Source organism: Pocillopora damicornis, chromosome 4, assembly GCF_964200805.1.
Source record: "Pocillopora damicornis chromosome 4, jaPocDami1.2, whole genome shotgun sequence".
NCBI lineage: Eukaryota > Metazoa > Cnidaria > Anthozoa > Scleractinia > Pocilloporidae > Pocillopora > Pocillopora damicornis.
In genome coordinates, this window is record NC_142673.1 from 1,891,970 (window position 1) to 1,911,710 (window position 19,741).

General features: G+C 36.6%; 3 protein-coding genes across 4 annotated transcripts; 2 read left to right on the forward strand and 1 right to left on the reverse strand.

The window, feature by feature from the left end:
* The first annotated feature begins 1 nt into the window (after position 1).
* LOC113672725 (alpha-N-acetylgalactosaminidase) lies at positions 2-7,560 on the forward strand. Its single transcript, XM_027189058.2, has 14 exons — positions 2-162; positions 626-695; positions 1,215-1,296; positions 1,594-1,686; positions 1,948-1,984; positions 2,310-2,374; positions 2,673-2,840; positions 3,199-3,258; positions 3,412-3,513; positions 4,170-4,244; positions 4,386-4,450; positions 4,816-4,873; positions 5,693-5,809; positions 6,250-7,560. Exons 1-14 carry the CDS (start codon positions 30-32, stop codon positions 6,391-6,393), a joined length of 1,269 nt encoding a protein of 422 aa, XP_027044859.2. The 5' UTR covers positions 2-29; the 3' UTR covers positions 6,394-7,560.
* A 1,725-nt stretch (positions 7,561-9,285) lies between these two features.
* Positions 9,286-16,390, forward strand: LOC113672638 (alpha-N-acetylgalactosaminidase). Of its 2 annotated transcripts, XM_089203232.1 has the most exons (16): positions 9,286-9,468; positions 9,575-9,765; positions 10,519-10,588; positions 10,948-11,029; positions 11,499-11,591; positions 11,729-11,765; positions 12,095-12,159; positions 12,631-12,795; positions 13,056-13,115; positions 13,206-13,307; positions 13,643-13,717; positions 14,478-14,542; positions 14,783-14,840; positions 15,186-15,296; positions 15,425-15,585; positions 16,027-16,390. In XM_089203232.1, the coding sequence occupies exons 2-15, from the start codon at positions 9,657-9,659 to the stop codon at positions 15,557-15,559; spliced, it is 1,227 nt and encodes a 408-aa protein (XP_089059358.1). In that variant the 5' UTR covers positions 9,286-9,468; positions 9,575-9,656; the 3' UTR covers positions 15,560-15,585; positions 16,027-16,390. The 2 variants fall into 2 exon arrangements, with proteins under 2 accessions (XP_089059358.1, XP_027044746.2); XM_027188945.2 differs by having other exon boundaries at positions 9,380-9,765.
* Positions 16,391-17,282: 892 nt separating this feature from the next.
* Positions 17,283-19,651, reverse strand: LOC113672639 (protein disulfide-isomerase A3). The gene is made up of 4 exons (XM_027188946.2): positions 19,122-19,651; positions 18,435-18,519; positions 18,018-18,141; positions 17,283-17,841 (listed from the first exon to the last, which is right to left on the reverse strand). Exons 1-4 carry the CDS (start codon positions 19,268-19,270, stop codon positions 17,645-17,647), a joined length of 555 nt encoding a protein of 184 aa, XP_027044747.2. The 5' UTR covers positions 19,271-19,651; the 3' UTR covers positions 17,283-17,644.
* Positions 19,652-19,741: the final 90 nt, after the last annotated feature.

A 19,741-nucleotide genomic window follows, 5' to 3' on the forward strand; every position in this document is an offset into this window, starting at 1 on the left:
TCAGAAATCACCGCTGACTACAAAAATAGATGTCGCTGGCGCTTGGGATTGAAAGCAGAAAGAACATGGCGGTGCTAATTAGAAACTTACTTATTTTCTTTCCACTTCTGGTCATATTTCCAGCACATGCCCTCGACAATGGCTTAGCCATCACTCCACCAAGTAAGGCTTTCATTGTTTAGTTTCAGATAAGCGAGGAATAAGAGATATTTACACAGGAATATTTATTGCTTTTTTTTCCTCTATCAGCTGTTTTGATTGGATGTGCGATTTTTGTGCAACGCTTAGGCGTTTTCATATCTCTTAACCCCAGGAATGACATTTGTTTATATAAAGGCTGTGAAGAGAGAGAGGCATGAATGAAGAAAAAATGTATTTACAATAATAGGAAGGCTATCACCTTGCTATTTGCTCTAATAAACTAGAGTAAAAAGATTATGACTTATCTGCAAGTTATGTCTTTGTTGTGTGTAGTAGGAAAAATGATTTTGGCAGGGATGCGCCTGTTTTCTCAATTATGACCGTTATTAACTATTAAAAGCTTAATAACAACTGCATTATCATCAATTTCATTGAACTAAGTGTCTGTTTGAGTAAACAGTTTTATAAATGGTATTATTCTTAGTGGGATGGATGGCATGGGAGAGATTCCGATGTAACATAGACTGCAAGGATGACCCACAAAATTGTATCAGGTAAAAGTAGTCCTGCCCTGCCTGTATCTTAAATACTGGACACTAAAGATTGTTGAAAGTACATTAGAGCAAGTTCAAACTTATGTGTAACCTTGTTTATCTTTTTTCACCACTGATTATCCATAGGAACTTCTGTGGTCTCCCTTATTTTAAGTATGAAAGGTAAAAGTAATATTGAAACCCATAGAGAAATCCTTCCACCTGTTGAATTTTCTAGAATTCCAAGCAGTTTTAGGCAGTAGTGAGAGGTACTATAGTTGGTAAATTTTACTGATTACAACCTGAGAAGGAGATCACTGAATTTTGAGGACGTTATTTTATTTACAAACTAAAATGTGCATGATATGCACTCTGGTATTCCTTTTGATGAGGGGTATAAAGCTGAGAAGAAAAATAATTTTTGTGTGGATAGATATGTAATTTGAATATGTGATATTTGTTGGATAATGATTCAAATATTTTACCTTTATTCATTGGTATTTAATACTTTGTTGTTGTCACTTTTTTTTCCCTCCGAAGTGAAAAATTGTTCATGCAAATGGCTGATCGTATCGCTGAAGATGGTTTTCAAAAAGCTGGATATGAATATGTTTGTATCGATGTAAGTACCATGCTTAACTTGTTAGTTACCCATAATTTGATGCATGTAGAACTTGTTATAATAATCTGAGAATTATTTTGTAGTAAGGTTAGATGTCACTCTTATATCATACATTGAGGTAAGGAGAATATAGGAACTGATCACTGACTTAAGAGGCTTGTGATTGTTAGACAAATTCTCCCTGTTGGCACATTAGGAAATGTTAGGAGAACAGTATGGAGATTATGCTTACTGATGTTAGAGTGTCAAGGTTTAGCAGTATCAAGTAACTTTAACATTTACTGACTCATGTCTCAGGACTGCTGGGCTTCTCACAATCGCACATTAGAAGGTGATCTTCAGCCAGATCCCAAGAGATTTCCAAGTGGAATTAAAAAGCTTGCTGACTATGTAAGTAATAATAATCATAAAAAAGAAAAAACAAAAAAATTAATTTTATAAGCAATGAGAAGCTGAGGATCTGAGCTGAAGCCTGAGTGAGAAGGACCAGAGCCAAGTTGGAGGGGGAGAGGGGAGGGAGGGTAGACCTAAGTCACAGCAGGAGAGACAAGCATTCCAACCCTTTTGCTCTTATGGCTTCCTGTTGTAGCTTGATGTGACACTCCATCACAGATTTATTGAATTTTCTTTTTCAATCATTCTTTTCCTCAGATTCATTCCAAAGGTCTCAAGTTTGGATTATATGCAGGTAACAATGCTCATGAAGTTCTCCAGAAGAAAATCAAAAGATTGGATTTGATTTTATATTACAACTAAATGACTGTGTTCCTAGAAATACTTTCTTTTACCAGATTTAACTACTTGCTTGCTGAAATTAAGTGTTGATAAACATTAATAATAATGAAAATACCATTAGTATGTGCTTCAATCTAATTAGCGCTCTGGTCTTTGGTACAATGGTACCATAACTTTTTAATTATGGCAGTGGTTTCCCTTATCTAAATTGTTCAAAAATACATGTTCAAAACAGGAATCAATAATATTCACAGCACTTGAACTTTGTCTTCTTCCAGATTATGGTGATCTAACCTGTGAGCGTTATCCAGGAAGCATAGACTATATTCAACAGGATATGCAGGTACTTCATTGTTCATTAAAGGTAGCATAACACTCTCTGAAAAATCATTGGCTGAAACATCATCAAAATGGTATCACAATTAAACTGACTTGCGCACAAAACTCTTTAAAATGCAATACTCAAACCAAATTAAAACACTGCCACTTGCACAAGATATAATCATTTCCATGGCTTAATTGCAAGCAAGATTCATGTTGCAGTTTCTGCTGTAGCTGTTTTTGGCAGAGGCACTTGTGAGAGATCAAATTCATCACTCTGTTAAATAACTATAGATTCCCACTTCATTTATTTGCTACAGTTGTTTGCTGACTGGGGTGTGGATTATCTCAAGATGGATGGTTGTTTTGCTGATCCTCTTACATTTGACGTAGGCTACCCAACAGTTACAAGAGCATTGAATGAAACAGGGAGACACATTGTGTTCTCCTGTAGCTGGCCTGCTTATCAAGTGTGGGGTGGAATGACGGTAATTTTGCAATAAAATTTTTGATTAATCTCAGATGAATTACTTTCTAGCTTTTAGGCCTACCCTTATCTGTGATATGCACCAAAGACCATGGTTTGATTAAGTTTCTATGTCAGTTGTGTAAGAGGATAAATCTTAGTTTATTTGCTGACAACCTTCACCCTTCAGTGCCATATCAGAAGTAAAGTAACTTTCCCAGGAGCCAGAGAGGCTATTTTCTGTCAAGCTTTTATGGTTTTAGGATCCATATAGATTAACATTTAGCTTTAGTTTATATCTAAGATATTTCTTTGTTACTATTGCAAATTACCAGCTATGATCAATTTGTGATAACAAGTGTTCTTAATTTGCTCACCAGCCTAATTACCAGCTCATTGCAAAGCACTGTAATTTATGGAGGAATTACAATGATATACAGGTGAGACATCATTATAAAGTGATTAACAAAAGTGATTTTTATTTCATTATTTTGCACTCAATTTGCTAATGCATGATTATTAACCCCAGCTGTACTGCATCATTATTGCTTCCTTTTTGTTCTTGACTACTTGTTTATTGTTATACGTGCAAGGATTCTTGGCTCAGTTTGGTAAGAATTGTAGAATGGTATGGTGATCACCAACATGAAATGATACCTGTTGCTGGACCTGGACACTGGAATGACCCTGACCAGGTAAGGTGATTGTCTAACTGCATAGAGACTTAAAGGCATCATCTGTGTCACACTTGACTTCAAAGCCATTTCCTGTCAATGTTGTGCTGTTATGCTGACAACCTGTGACCCCTGACTTCACACCTGCAGCAGGAAACTTCATATCCAACACCCACAACATTGTAACCCCAACCTCCATGTCAGGGTAATGGGTACTTCTCCCCTAAGAGGGCTTTCATTTGAGATGTTGGATGAAAACAAAAAAATTGGCCAGTATGCAAAAAGGGAAGTGGGTGAAGGGGGAGAAGGGCCACCAAGTGTTCTATTTTAAGCAACTGGCATCACTTTTTTGGACTTTTTTGCACTTTCCTTACTTTCCTAAAATTTGCTTTTAGCTGAGTGACCAGCTTCATCATCATGTTATTAGTCATTTGCTCTTTTTCTGATTGTATATTCCAAAGGATTAAGTAAAATAGTGCAAAATAGCTACCTACATAGAATTTATAACTTTCTCACAAACTTTCATGCTACTAACATTAATTTTACAGGTGCAAATAAAGAAATTAAAAATTTAGTTCGTACTAACTTATGTCAGGTGTGATTAAACACATTTTAACCCTTACATTAGTAGAATATGAGTTATGATCAGTTGCTCACAAGATGTTTTGTTTCATCAGCTATTGATTGGAAATTTTGGTCTTAGCTATGAGCAGTCCAAGTCACAGTTTGCTCTTTGGGCAATTCTGGCTGCTGTAAGTTATGTCACAATTTTTAGTAACTGTCCTTTGATCTATGATGTGATCATGGTAAATATCTTACATGTTGTTTGGAGATATATGAGATTATTGGTCATTCATTTCATTATTTCATGTAATTTTTTTTTGTCATTATAGCCACTCATGATGTCAAATGATCTTCGTGATATTGCTCCATGGGCCAGGGAAATATTATTGAATAAGTAAGAAGTTCAGTTGGTTTAAAATTTTTAAATGAAGAAACAATTGAATTATAATGGGTATAAAATAGTGAAATTGGAAGTTAAAAGTGAGACTTCTTAAGTGACCTTTTGTCCAATGTTCCTTGTTGAATTGGAGGAAAAGCTGAGAACCCTAGAAAAAAACTCTCCAAGCAATAACAAGAATTAACAGCAAACTTAAACCATCTGTGATGTCAGGTTTGAGAAATGAACCCAGGCCTCAGCAATAAGAAACGAGCATTCCAACCACTTCATCATTACCGCTCCCCAGTTTCCTGCTCTTAGGCAAATTTCAGTGGATTTTCCTTTTATTTCACTATCAATCTCTTTCTTTTTGTTTTTGTCAGGGAGGTGATAGATGTGAATCAGGACAAACTGGCAAAAATGGGGCGGCGAGTGTCTCAGGTGAGAATCCAAGTGCAGCCAAGAACATTTTTATGTTAACAATTTTAGAGTTAGATTTTGATGATTTTCTATGTTCTAGACACTAGTGTCCGATTTTAGACACAAGTGTCTGATTTTAGACACAAGTGTCTGATTTTAGACACCAGTGTCCAATGTTAGACACTAGTGTCTCATTTTAGACACCAGTGTCTGATTTTAGACACTATGGTCTGATTTAAGACACTAGTGCTCAATGGTAGACACTAGCGTCTGAGTTTAGTTGCCAGTTTCAGATTTTATTCTCTAGCGTCCAATTTTAGAGGCTAATGTCCTATTTTAGACCCAAATGTCCAATTTTTGAACATAAGGTTTTTGTTTTTAGACACAACTGTTTGGTTTTACGCACTAGTGTCCGATTTTAGATAATAGTGTTGGATTTAAGACACCATTGACCAGATTTCAGAAACAAGTGGCCGATTTTAGAAACTAGTGTCTGACTTTAGACACTATGTCCGATTTTAGACACTTGTGTCCAATTTTATATACTTGTGTGCCATGTACACCCTAATATCCAAAATCCGATTCTAAACACTAGTGTCCGACTTTAGACACTATGTCCGTTTTTAGACATTAGTGCCCGTTTCTTGACAATCAGTGTTTGATTTTAGACGCTAGTGTGCGGCATTTGCAGCACTATATGGTGAAGCAAAACGAATGTAATCTTTGGCTACTTTTGACATTCACTTAAAAAGTTCGCCATACCAGTATTTTCTCCATTGGCTATATTCCTATCGCTAGGAACTCATTCCTGACCGAATCTGCGTTTGTTTTATTGATTAGTCCCCCAGGAGTTTTACCGAGGTGTGGTGTCGTCAGCTGCATGATGGATCTGTTGCTGTTGTTTTGTCTAGTCGCAGAACAGACCAGCCTATTCATATCGAGGCCTACTTCCACGAGGTACCGCTAAAATGGGAAATTTCTGACATGGAGACTTTGATAGTTTTGAGGCTTTACTATTTCAGTAGAGTTTGGCAAATCATTGTGACAATTACTTTTTGCTCTAAGCAGGAAACATCTTTTAGTGATATATACTTTCCGAACTGGGTGTTTTAGTTTCTCGGGCAGTGAAATTGTACTTACCTACAGCGCCTCTATCTACTCAGTAGTATAAATGTGAGCCAGCGAATTTTCATGGAAATTGACTCACCAACCAAACAGTGACGGATTTTGCTTAAAACAAGGGACTGCTCGTATTCAGCATAGAATCATAGATAACAAAATGATTTTTTAGTTTCAGAAACAAGTGATCACTTTAAGAAAGACACAAAGTTACAGATGTTTTATCATACTTATTCCCCTCTCTAGCTTAATTATATTGTTATTATTGTTTCTTTTAGGTTGGTGTGCCTACCATCATGGCCAAGGCACGGGATCTTTTTGCACACAAGGACCTGGGCATATTCAAGAAAAGCTTCAGGGCCAAAGTTAATCCCAGTGGGGTAGTGATGGTCAAATTGTCTCCTATACATTATGAGTTATAAGATTGGGTCAGCAGTAGTTTTTAATGTAGTGTAGAATATACCTACAGGTCATGGTGAAATGTCTAACTTTTTATTTATTTTTAAACGTAAATATTGACAGGCCGAACCCTGTGTTTATGACAGGTTTTGTGAAAACCTCAGTAATTTTTGAAAACGGTCTCTCAGAGTTTAGGAAGGCAGTGTAGTGAACCAATCAGTGAGACTTTCAAAGACCTATCCAAATGACCAGCGTAAAGTGCAACACTGATTAACACGCACGACCAAGTCATGTTTATTAGCGGGGTCTCTAAAATAGAGCAGTCACATCAGTCTAAAGGAAACCAACCATGATTCCAACTGAAACAATAATTGTCAAACGTTTGTGAAGCGAATTGTTCCGAAAGATCCCTAAATGGATTTTGATTTGTTCTGATGTCATTCTGTTGTTACTTATTTCTACGTTCGTGAACTTAGATGATAGCAAAGTATCTACTGCGGCTGCGCAGTAGTGACAATAAACTGTGTCAATCAGTGCTTACAACCAAGGCAAGCGCAGATGACAAATAATTTATATGGAGCTTTTGCTCGTTTCTTTTAATCGGATCGGTCAATTTTGTGGAAGTGGGAAATAGAATATGTGGATGATTTGAATGGACACTATTTAAACAGGGAAGATTGTTAGGATTCCCGTGGAATTAAGTTCAATATGCTGTAATTGCGTTCGATCTCGGAATTATATACATTGAGCGAAAAAATTGTGCACCTAGAATCCTTTTCTTACGATACGTATCGATTTGTTTCTTCTTTTTATGTATAATTTTTTTATTATTAATTTAGGGTTAAGATTTGTAATTAGTGTAACTTTCCGTTGTGTGTCCATATCTAAAAGCTAAAATTGCTACAAAACTATTTTGATATAGAGTAAGAATATAAAACTTAGATACAAAACTTAGGTATAAATTTGATATCCAGGCGGTGTTGATATTTATTTTGTAACTCCTGTACTAAGATACATAGATAGACACATTTAGAAAACAGACATAGGAAAATAGACTTGTATTTATGAGTGAAGTCCATTCAGTTATTGATTTCAATTACTGGAAGCCGTAGTTCCATTGAAGTGGAACGATATCCTAGCTGGTGAAGGAAGAAAAATATGAAAATAAAACGAAGGCCTATTACACTGTTCATTGTAGCGAAATAGCCATTATTGCAACGCCTGTCTTGTCTCTGTCTATCCACCCACACACTACGTTTACTCGCGTAACCTCGAATCACTCTGGCTGAGTTACCGAGCGGCTGTTATGCTATTTAACTGAGCCTTTTAAACCAATGTTAAGCAATGCAAGCTAGGAACATACCCTCTTTCTTAGTTACGTCCGTATAGCGAGCTGCAAAAGGCTGATGAAGCTGACATGGTGTGGACACTAGACTCAACAAGACCCGGGAAAGAGCTACCGGCTGTAGTCATCGTTAACGAGCTCACGATGAACTCCCAGCCAAGCAGGGTAATCTTCTAACGTAGCTAGCTCGACAGAACAACACTCCCTGCACAATGAACGTAATTGAAAAAAAACAACAACAACAAACAAAAAATGCAGGTCTTGCATTTCCGGGAGACCCTCACTCAACGTGTCCAAATTCCATAATGAACATCTGAAAAAGCGTTGTTCCAGTTTTTTTCCAGTAGACCGTTCAGAAATTTTTGTCACGACAACTGAATCACATGCGATCGTTACAACCAAGAGATTATAATTGATCAGGAGTATGTTGACTACAAAAGGAGTCTTAGTGAATTCAGCAAAATGACAATCATGGCTGGCGTTACAATTATATCCTCAAGGCTCAAGAAAAAAAACTTTCAAATTTATTCTAGGAAAACGAAATCAACGATGAATGGAAAAAGAAGGAGATGGATGTTGCAGTTGCCAAAAAAGTCGCTAAATCAGCTGGCAACTTTGAAAGTCCTCTTGAAAACACCTAAGAGCATTTTTCAATACGGTTTGGTTTGATTCATGTGATCTGTGCCTCAGGAGGGGGGCATTGGGGCCTATTAGAAAGCGCAAAACCGTTGAAAAAAATCATCCAATACCGAAAAACCGAAAAAAGATTCGATCAAAACCGAAAACCGTATGCAAAACTGTCAAAACCGATACATTTTCGCATCCAAGTTATTAAAACTCTGATCGATCCGATACGGTGGTGACAAGTGGAGTATACAGAGTAAACAACACTAATTTCATTACAGGATTTATGAATGCCATGGACTTGGCATTCGTATCTTCTAGTATCTGCTTAAATCAACAGCTGCTCTCTCGAAGACCTCGAGCGTGATCTCTGCGAACTCAGCAGCTGGTAATGGAGCTTAGTTGAATTAAGGAAATTCGCATTAAGTCCTCAATAGGATTGCAATTTTGCAGTCGCAAAAAGCTATAGCTCTGGAAAGTTTCATCCAAAATCCCTAATCTAACATTTCCATTTGCGAACTAAGACCTGAAAGTTTGGAGATTCTATTGGAATGTTGAATCAATCAGTCACATATGGCCTGTAACTTGGTCACCAACTTCGAGGCGGCGTAGATAAAGACGAAACTCTGGCAATTTTCCGTGCTTAGCCGTACCCCACGTGTGGCCGTACCCTCCCCTCCCCCCCTACTTTTGGGGAGGGGGAGGATACTGCTGCGCGTAGGCTACCTAGTGATCCCTGCGATATTTCAATTGGTTTGTCATGCATTCCTCTCCATAACATTTGCCTTTAGCGGCTATTAGAGATCAGTGGAGGCGCGTAATTGCCGCTCAGATCGAAGAGAAACCGGAACCCAAATAGGTCAAATAGGGAAAAACCGGAAACCGTATCGGATATCAAATCTGAAAACCCGTCAGTATTTTTCGCGGAAACCGAAAACCAAATGTTAAAAAACGGAAAATCCGCCAACCGCAATGAACACAAAAACCGAAGTTTTTGGGTACAAAAACCGAAAAACCGATCTAAAAATGGCCAAAACCGCAAAACCAAAAATCCAATGCCCCCATCTCTCAGCGACGTCACGCGAAAACGATCTGCCTCTAGAGTCATATACGGAAAGTGGAAAAAAAGGTTTCACTCGGCATCTTCCGTGTTCTAACTTTTTTTTTTTTTAGCTGAGAAGGATTTATTCATTGAAAATATGTTACATCGGCTGAATTTATTTGGTCACCTATAGTTGCTGTTATATGACCAGTCAGGCGTGATGACCAGTATTGCGTTAATCTGACTGCGTGACCTTCCGATGTGAGAGGAGCAAAATGGCGCTCAGATTGTCTTGCTTGCTCTCTATGATTGTTTATATGGCATCATGGCAGGAAAACTTCTTTGCAGAGTCTCTTAACAATGGCCTAGCCTTAACGCCACCAAGTGAGTTGCTGATATGATAATTTTTGGCTACTTTTGGCAGAGTCTTACAGATCAGTTTTGGTTCTATATCACATGATACTCAGCTGATCACTGACTTGTAGTCAGCTAGTTAAGTGTCCTCGACTAAAATCTCTCGTCTTCTTCTATCGCACCATGAGGCTAGCTGATTTCTTTCCCCTAAAGTTCTTTGTTGTTTTGTTACCAAATTCAATTGTTGAACTTCATTTAGAAGTCAACTGAAAGCTGGCAAGATTTCCGAAAAGCCCTATACTTTATTGAGCAGATTGCCTTTTAGACAACGGCTTTGTTCAAAAATAGTATGGGGTTGTACGGAAATCTTTTCCACATTAACATGAAGTTGTTTGCTTCAAAGATTAGGTAAGTGTTCGGCAAAATGGCTAAATTTCAGTAGCAGGGAACTCGGTCAAAGAAGAGTCACTCTTTGCAGGAGAGGTGTTTACTTGAACAGGTGTTGACAGACAAGATGAAGCTCAAAATAATTAATAAATTCTCCCGGAGTTTTCTGGGAACAAGGTGGCGTTTTCCACCATATAGAGGGCATTAGAGATTTATCAGGGATGTAGACAGGATTTTCCCATGAGAGGTCCTACCCCTAGGGGGGCTTATAAGGTTGTTTGTGACCATTGCTATAGATATAAATGATCACTTTTACCTGGCAGAGAAGGGATCACATGCATTCTATTGGCCCACACCCTTTTTTATTAATAAAGCTGAATTTCTTTCCTTTTATAGTGGGATGGATGGATTGGGAGAGATTCCGTTGTAACACAGACTGCAAAAATGACCCAGACAACTGCATTGGGTAACTGCTTGATTTGTTGGTTTACATTTATTAACAGTCCTTAAAAACAAAGGATGGGTTAGTTTTTTTCCTTTAATTTTATCTAGTTTTGACTACCTTTGAGTGGGGTGTCCATAAATTTTTCGGTAAGTGGCTACTGATAATGCAATAGGCAGCTGTGTTGTAGGGCAAAACTCAAACATGAGAGTTTGATGGCAGCTGCTAAACAGATGGCAATGGAAAGTCTTATTGGTGGGGGTTAACCAGCAGTATTTTTTATCTGAAACCCTTGCTGATCTATAATATGGAGAAGTTTGGTATGGTTTAAAATTTTTTTGTTGCTTTTACTGTTTTCAGTGTTTTTAGTGTTTGTTTTTCAGTGAAAAATTATTCATGGATATGGCAACTCGCATGGCTGAGGATGGTTTTAAGGATGTTGGCTATAAATATGTATCTATTGATGTAAGGTTTGATAATTTTTGGCTTAAATTTATCATCATTTGTTGCTTGGTTTACTTGAAAAATTTCAGAGATCTGATTGCGAGGAAAGACTATTTGGACCAATTATTTTGTTGGTTCTAATGTATTGGGATGAAGTGTTCTCCATGAATTTAATAAGTGTTGTATAGATTTATTACCAGATAGGCAATTACAGGTAACTCAGAATGATTAGAAGGTAAAGAGTTGTAATCTTGCTGTTGAGAGATTTCAATTCACAAACATATCTTTGACAAACATGATTTTACATTCACATTGCTTTACTTTCTGGTTTTCTGTCATGTTTAGCACTTAGGTGGTTTATCAGTGATGACATTAGAAGGATTAAGTCTGCCCTTGCATTGTACTCAATTTTGAATCTCTAATTCTGGGTTTTCTGTATTACCCTCGCTAAAATTTGTTGAAACTTCATGAAAGTCTCTTTGATTTGTAGGATTGTTGGATGTCTCACAACCGAACGGCTGATGGCCAGCTTCAACCTGATCCTAGCAGATTTCCAAGTGGAATGAAAGCTCTTGCTGACTTTGTAAGTTTGTTATAGTGCTTTTAAGGTTGTTAAAAATTCAAATTTGGTGGGATTGTTGCTTTCTTGTTGTGTTTTTCTCTTAGTTTTAAAAGAGATAGACCAACTTTTCTCTAAAATTGTTTGTATTTTAATTTTAGATTCACTCTAAAGGTTTAAAGCTGGGAATATATGCAGGTAGCAATTTATATTTTAACTCCCAAGATCTGATTGTCAACCCCCCCCCTCCCCTCCCCTCTCTCTAGCTGCTTTGAACACACTTCAATGCTAGGTAAAAGAATTTGGTGTTAGATCAAGATAACAACTATCGCCTGATAAGTTTGAGTCTTCTCATTACCTGTTTGTTGGGTAATGTATGGATATTATTGGGAGAAAGTAATATGTTGATAACTTCAAGGAGTTAAAGAATTGAAGACCATCTGTAAAGATATTATATATAATTTGTTCCTTATTCACTTCACAAACTTTACAATTGGTCAAAACATTTTTTTCTTACAATTCTTCAGATTATGGAACAAAAACTTGTGCAGGATATCCAGGAACCATTGATCACATTCAACAAGACATGGATGTAAGTTAACTGTTTGTTGTTTGTTGCTACCAATAAGTTATTTTAGGTTCAGAACAGCACTAGTGAGAGGTGACCTTACTTTTGTCTGTTCACACTTCAAGTGACCATTGCATCTATATTTTTTTCTTTATCCTTTAACCCTTAAGAGTGACTAGCATCCAAATTTCTCTCCACAACATCATCCTTGCATCAAACACTCAAGTTATGAGAATAAAGCAAATGATCACTTACTAAAGAAACGACTGATTGTTAAACAAATTCTCCTTGCCAGTACATTTGGAAATGTATAGAGAACAGTATGGAGAATATGCATACTGATATTAGAGTCTAAAGGGTTAAAGTGCTGTGTAGAATATTTTTGACCCTTACGGGCTCTGTATATCTTTTTCAAAATACATTTTTATAGATTAATTTGTAATAACCTTTAAGCAGGCTATATTCCCTTTAATTTACTCAGTGATTCCTTTTCAGACATTTGCAGGCTGGGGAGTTGATTACTTAAAGCTGGACGGTTGCTATAGTGACCCTGACAAAATGGATACAGGTTACCCAATGGTTACTAAAGCCCTTAACAACACAGGCAGACCAATAGTATTTTCCTGCAGCTGGCCTGCCTATCAAAGTGCAAAGAAAACAGTGAGGATAGACTTCATTGTTACTATATTTTTCTTGGTGCACAAAGTTAACTTCCGTGCCTAGGAGGAAGTTGTGTGAGATGAACATTTGTGATCTCATTGTTACTTTTCAAGAATACAGAGCCTTTATGAAAAATATAAATTATTATGTCTTGCTCAATTTGATAGAAAATGTACACATATAAACTATAATTAAAAGTAATAGACTGGTAATGTAAGCTATATGTGACTATTAAATGACATGCAGTGTTAATTTTACAGCCTAACTACACATGGATAGCTGAAAACTGTAATTTGTGGAGGAACTACGATGACATACAGGTACTGTGTTTATAAACAAAGCATATAAACTGAAATAGTTCACATACTAATACACATATGCTAATCTTGTTCCTAATTATTTTTCTACAGGATTCTTGGCAAAGTGTTACATCAATTGTTAAGTGGTATGGTGACCATCAAGATGAAATGATTCCAGTTGCAGGACCAGGAAACTGGAATGACCCTGATATGGTGAAGAGAATAAAATGATTTAATTACCACAGCTACACTGAAAAAAAGAAAAAAAAAAGGAAAAAAATGATTTTAAGGAGTTTCTGATTCCTCACAGCCACATTAGGGGGACAGTTAATCCTGATATCTCACTCATCTTCTGGTGTATGAGGAGTAGCTAAAAGCTATTGCGATAAAAAAAAATGTCTCTGGATGCAGAGTGTTCAAGGTTATGCTTATGCCTATCCCAGGTGTAGTTGAGCTTGATTTATAAATTGATCCTGTTATTGATTTTAGATTCATATCAGGATTATTGAAAATCTGAATTTATTTGAATGTATGCTGTTCTATTTCAGCTCATTATTGGTGATTTCAGTTTAAGTTTTGAACAGTCAAAGGCACAGTTTGCTCTGTGGTCTGTTATGGCATCTGTAAGTATCTTTTATATAGATGAATAGTGTATTTTACTTGAACAATTAGGCAAACAGTGATTTTGATAGCTCTTACACAAGGACAGAATAAGTAAGGGAAGAAGTTGAAATATTTTATATGATGCTTTGTCACTAAAATATATTAAAGTTCATTAAAGTTTTATTAATTATTATTAAAGTTTATTATTAGCTTTGTCACAAATACATCACAAATACAATAGAACCACACTAACTCAAACTCCTAAGGGAAATGAAAAATAAGGCAAGTTACATTGGGGCTCTAGTTAATCAGGATGAAATTTGAATTTGAATTATCCTGTTAATGATTAATAAGGAATCATGGTTTTACCATTCTTTTACAATCAATAGTCATTTTGGCACATTCAGTTTGTTTAAATGAACTTTTTGATGTGACTGTTTAGTCTGGGAAGTCAAGGTGAATGTAATCTAGATACTGGATATGTCAACCAGCCATGTTCAGACATTTTAATGACCTTTTTACTTAAGTGTGAGTTATCATGGTAAATTGGAACTAGGGAAAATTAAAATTAGTCTGAGTTAAGAGGGAGTTTGAGTTAACTAAGTTCAAGTTAGCTTCAGTAAATGATTCAAAAATGGTCTCAAATCCATCAGATTTTGTTGGAGTTAGCAGGGAGTTTGAGTTAATTGGTTTCTATTGTATTCATAGTTTAAAATCAGATGATCTCAAGGCTATCAACTGTGGTTGTGAACTGAATCAATGTGATTTGACTTTTTTCAGCCCCTAATTATGTCCACTGATCTTCGTAACATTGCACCATGGGCAAAAGAAATCCTTCAAAATGGGTAAATTGGAGACTTCTTAATTAACTCTGTATACAGAATAATTTATGTATAATTTGGGAGCTAAGAGTTTTTCTGATAAGTTAATAAAATTGCAGCTAAAACTGCTAAAATTTGGAAAATGTTTTCTTGAGAGGTAATAGTTTAATGGTTAAATGTATTTGCCAACCTCAAAACAGGGCCAGCCATCAATCAGTCAGTCACACAGTTACTTAAAGAAACCCATTCTTGTTTATTTTTCAGTGATGTGATAGCTGTCAATCAGGACAAACTGGGGAGAATGGGAAGGAGAGTTCTGCTGGTAAGGAATTCATATCTTCAGCTCTTTAGGGTATTAGTTATGAGTTGCTGACATGCTGGTATGATTTCATGCTGATCATTCTCTCAAACAATCTTATGAATTTGAGCTCATTGAATGCTTTATTGTATGTTTTTCGTTAACCCTTAAGAGAGACTAGCGTCTAATTTCTCTTTATAATATCACCCCTGAATCATTAAAGTCACAAGACTATATGGAATTATCGCCAACTAAAGAAGCTCTTGATTGTTAAACAAATTATCTTTGTCAGCTCCCCAGGAAAATTTACTGTAGTATGGAGATTATGCATACTGGGTTTAGATGCCATGTTATTGTTTGCTATTTCAGGATGGAAATCAAGAGATCTGGGCACGGCCCTTGTCTGATGGATCAGTTGCTGTGGTGTTATTTTCACACTCAGAGTCTACCCCTGAAACTATGGAAGCAAGTTTTAAATTGGTTAGTAACAAAGAGTAATTGTATTAATGATGTTGCTTTACAAAATGTCCCCAAAGAGTTGAAGGTTATCAAAGATAAAAACATATTATTTAATAGACTGAAGTAATTATGTTTTTTTTTTCCTTCAGGTTGGGTTAAGTGCTGAGAAAGCTAAGGCACGTGACCTGTTTGAACACAAGGAACTTGGGACATTCATGGGAAGCTTCCATGCCATTGTAAACCCGAGTGGTGTAGTGATGGTCAGATTGTCGCCATTGGAGTGACGATCTTGGATGTCTAATGAAACTTGGTAAGGCCAGTACTGAAACAATTGTTCTAGAATTTTTTCTCGGGACGATAATAAATCTAAATCGGTTGCTCAATCACCACCAACTTATATTTAGAGAGGCTTCCTAGTCTAACAGGAAACGGAAAACCGGCATAAAAATGGTTCAAATTCGAAAATACATCGAGGGCTATGATCTAAACGGGCATGAAATAGTGGTTGGCATTTATTTAGACAAGTGAGTAGGAAAAACTAGAAACTGCTTTTCTGTGGTATGAAAAACGGAAAAGTGAATGCCGAAAGGGGGAAAATCGAACCTCTTTACATGTAACTATTAAACCTAAAAAGAATTTTTCACAGTCTCGCTTCAAAGTTTGGTTTGGGAATTGCACTCATCATATTTCTTATTCCTCTTATCATTATCTAATTAATTTTTCATCGTTCTGTTTTACTTTTCCATCTCAGACTGGACCTGCGGACACAACAAGCTTTTACAGACTACCTTTTTTCGTTTGTTGGTTTTCTATTTTTGCATTGAAAGAATGCATATTTGTGATTCCGTCAACAGGTTTTTTCTTCATTTCTCGTCTTTTACTTAGAACCCAAATAAATTAAATTTGCTTAGAATAAGATAAATTTAGAACTAGAGAGGCTATGTTACAGGAATACTACACGTTTTCCTGGTACGTCGAAATGTTGTGCATTGAAAATATAACTTTTATAAAAATCGTCTTATTTGAACTGGAGGTAGAACTTCCAGTCAACTAGTTATGGGGCTGTTTTGTAGTCTTGTTTGCTCAAACCAGATTAAACATAATTTTTCACTTAAGACATTGTGTTTAAAATGTTCGTTTAGATTTTGCGCTATGTTTTCTGATGGCTTGAAATTGCACAGAGTATATTAAATTTTCTGAGTTTTTGCTCTTAGCTGTAAGTTTTTGTTATCAAACAAGCCTCAATTTCGGCATTTATATTTCCCGCCATTTTCACCGTCCTCGGGAAATTCCAACGTGGCGATAATAATCCTCTATTATCTACTACTAATAAGAAATTATTCTAACCAAATTAGCTTGTGTCTTAAGTGATAACTCAGTCCCCTCCCTATTGTCATCAGCTAATTAAACGCAAAATCTCTGCCTGTCTTAATTGTCTGTTGAAGTTAAAACTCTGTGCGCGGCCGTACGCCCTAACGCCGTGAAAGATGCGCAGGTCATCAATCCCTGGATTCACATTCATCTCTGATTTACCGAAGCACTTTAGGTCTTAGGGTGTCAGGAAGACCTACAAATTGGTTTGACTCAAGTTGTAGAGTGCTCCACGTTAAAAATGATAAATTTGTTCTGGTTCAGTCGAATGTGATCTTCATGGAAACAAATTTATTAGTTATGAAACCTAACATGTCTTCCAGATCTGAAATGAGATTAGAATCTGCTTCATCTGGATTCTTGTCTATTTTAGTTGCTTTCACTCCTTGCAAGAATAGTCTCTACTCTGTAAATTGTATGCTTTTCAGTAAATCAACACCAAATTTTTGTACAGCTCCGTTGCCACTAGTTTTTCTGCTGCTCTATTTATGGCAGATTTACGGCAGATTTAGAAGAAAAAAATTAATTTTCACACGTTCAAACGTCCATTTTGTAACGAGTAAGAGTAAGTGTTCTTGATGCCTCAATATCAGGGGCCATTTCAAATCTTAATTAAACAAAACAAACTTAGCACACTTTTTGACAAGTTGAAATTTTTCATTCCAGAGAAATTCATTTGAAATACTTTCACTTTAAAGTAATGCTAGTGTTGGAATAAATTGTTCGAAAGTAGATAAACAGGCTTAAGAGGAAAGGAATATCTTCCCTCGATTAATTTTTACAAAAAGCATACAATTTTCTCATTACTAGCACGCTTCAAAATGCAACATTTTAACAAGTTCAGCGACTGCGTATAATATGGTTGAAATAATATGGTTTAACACGGAAACTAGACCTCTTTTCCATGTATGAACTGCTGTAGCCATTGATCATTAGGCTCTCATAAATTGCTGCGGGTCTATGTTAAGTGTTAATTTCTTTTGGGGATATTTTCAGCCTTATCCTCTTTTCCAGCCGGGTGGGTTCTGATAAGGGACATTTCCAGGACTCACTGCCGTATAAGTCCATCCGTTTTGGTACCAGGGGCCATACGGGTTCTCTTTGATTGCCGACGGGTTTTCCTGGGGTTGGTCCTGACCAATATTATCTGGCACTTTTTGTTTAATAAGGCTGCTCACAAATCTTTCAATAGAAGCTGGAAAAGAAAAGGAAAATTTAATCAAAGAGTGAAGTAGATCTTTTGAAATATCTTTTATAAGTACGATATACTTATCTTGATTAAAATATAATGATTAGCATCACCGCTGACTAATTAAGAGAACATGAGTAACGAAGACACTCGGGCACCATTAACACGCCTTACAGACCTACCTTTGTCTTGGTTTCCGCTGTATTCTCCCGCATATTGCCCTCGGCGGAAAACTTTCAATTGAGGCCAGCTGTGTACATTGAATCTGTTTTCGCAGATGCTTCTTCCCTCGCCGAAGCAATCAATCTGTTCAGAACAGTAATCGATTCTTTAGGAGGCCTGAGTTCTATCTTTCGTATCAGGCAAATATGGTACTCGTATCACAATATCTCTTGAGAAATCGTGTTGAATAGGCTTTTGATGAGGGGGAAAGCTATAATCTTAAGTTCTATGAAGAGCTAAGCTGTCTATGAAGATGGAGCAGTGGTCTGGAAGGAGTACTCGCCCACTCTCATGCCCTTCTTCATCTCTGCACTGCATATGGCTGTAGGGGCCTTGCACTAGATTTCTATAGCTCTAAGTAAAGTAACAATACAAACCTTAGCGAAAACAAATTTTCCCTTCCGAGCAAAATCATTTGCGGCTTTGTCGAACTCAGGCTTTAATCTGGCACAGTCGCTGCACCTGAGGGGGAGGGGTGGATTACATTGTCATTTGTTTTTACTGGTTCCTTGTTTTAGTGGCACTATCCCTTTTTGAACAAGAAACGTTAAAGGTCGGGAGGGGACTGAGTTATCACTTAAGATACAAGCTAATTTGGTTAGAATAATTTCTTATTGGTAGTGGCGAAGAACACGGCGTCAAGGAGTGACTTTGTTACAGACAGAATTCGGAATTCAATCGATTTTCTTTTAAAGAGGTAAAATGGAAATGTTTTGAGTGCAATAAAATGTTATAACAGTTCGTCAAAATATGCATTAGAAACACCAATGACAAGTAAGATTAACTCTTATCGAGGAAAAAATAAATCATAAGCCAGACGAAAACTTTTGTGACATATATAAATGTCCTACCTGTCATACAACTCATCCGTAAACTTATAAACAACTTGATTCTTTATCACCCGTTTGTCTTAAAATAGACGCTCTAGGTTTGAGCCGTGTACTTAGGAAACAACCACTGATTATGTCTTTCTAAAAATTTGCCCATGAAATTCTTTGTTTACTACTTCTTCATTTTTCAGTTATGTTGTGAGCACGGACCAGAAAATAAAAATCAAAACTTACCAAGGTGCATAAAAGTCCACCAACATTGTCTCTTTGTCTTTCAAAAAATGGTCAAAATCGTTGTCAGTCAATTTGAAGACTGGATCGGCTGGAGCGCCAAAAATTGTCCCTACAAGGGACAAGGCTATGGAAAGTATAGCCGTAATCATTGTTCACTTGTTTGAGGAATTCGGGTGCGATTTACGAGAAAATCGAAATATTTATTTAAGGCACTCCACATTCTACCCTTCATATGTCATATTCGAGCACTCTGATTGGTTAATGTCGTCGCCTCCGCCAATCAATGAGTAGTTTTTGTATTGCATCACGTTATTCGAAGTGTAAGTAATGGGATCAATGTGGTATCACCCACAAAATTACCGGTATTATTTCACCAAAGATCTGGTTTTGCAAATTTTTCACTGATTTACCATCATAAAATCAGGCCAGAAATGTTTTCTACTTCACGTTCTTGTTCTATTGACTATCACGTTGCGTGTATGTCTTATATCTGTTTACTGTATATCGTTTCTCTCACGGTGATTGCCTACGACAGGTGTGTAGTTTTGTTTAACTATGGAATTAAATTTCAACCTGTCGGTGATTTGATTATCAAACAAGTGACCTGTTCAGGTAATGTA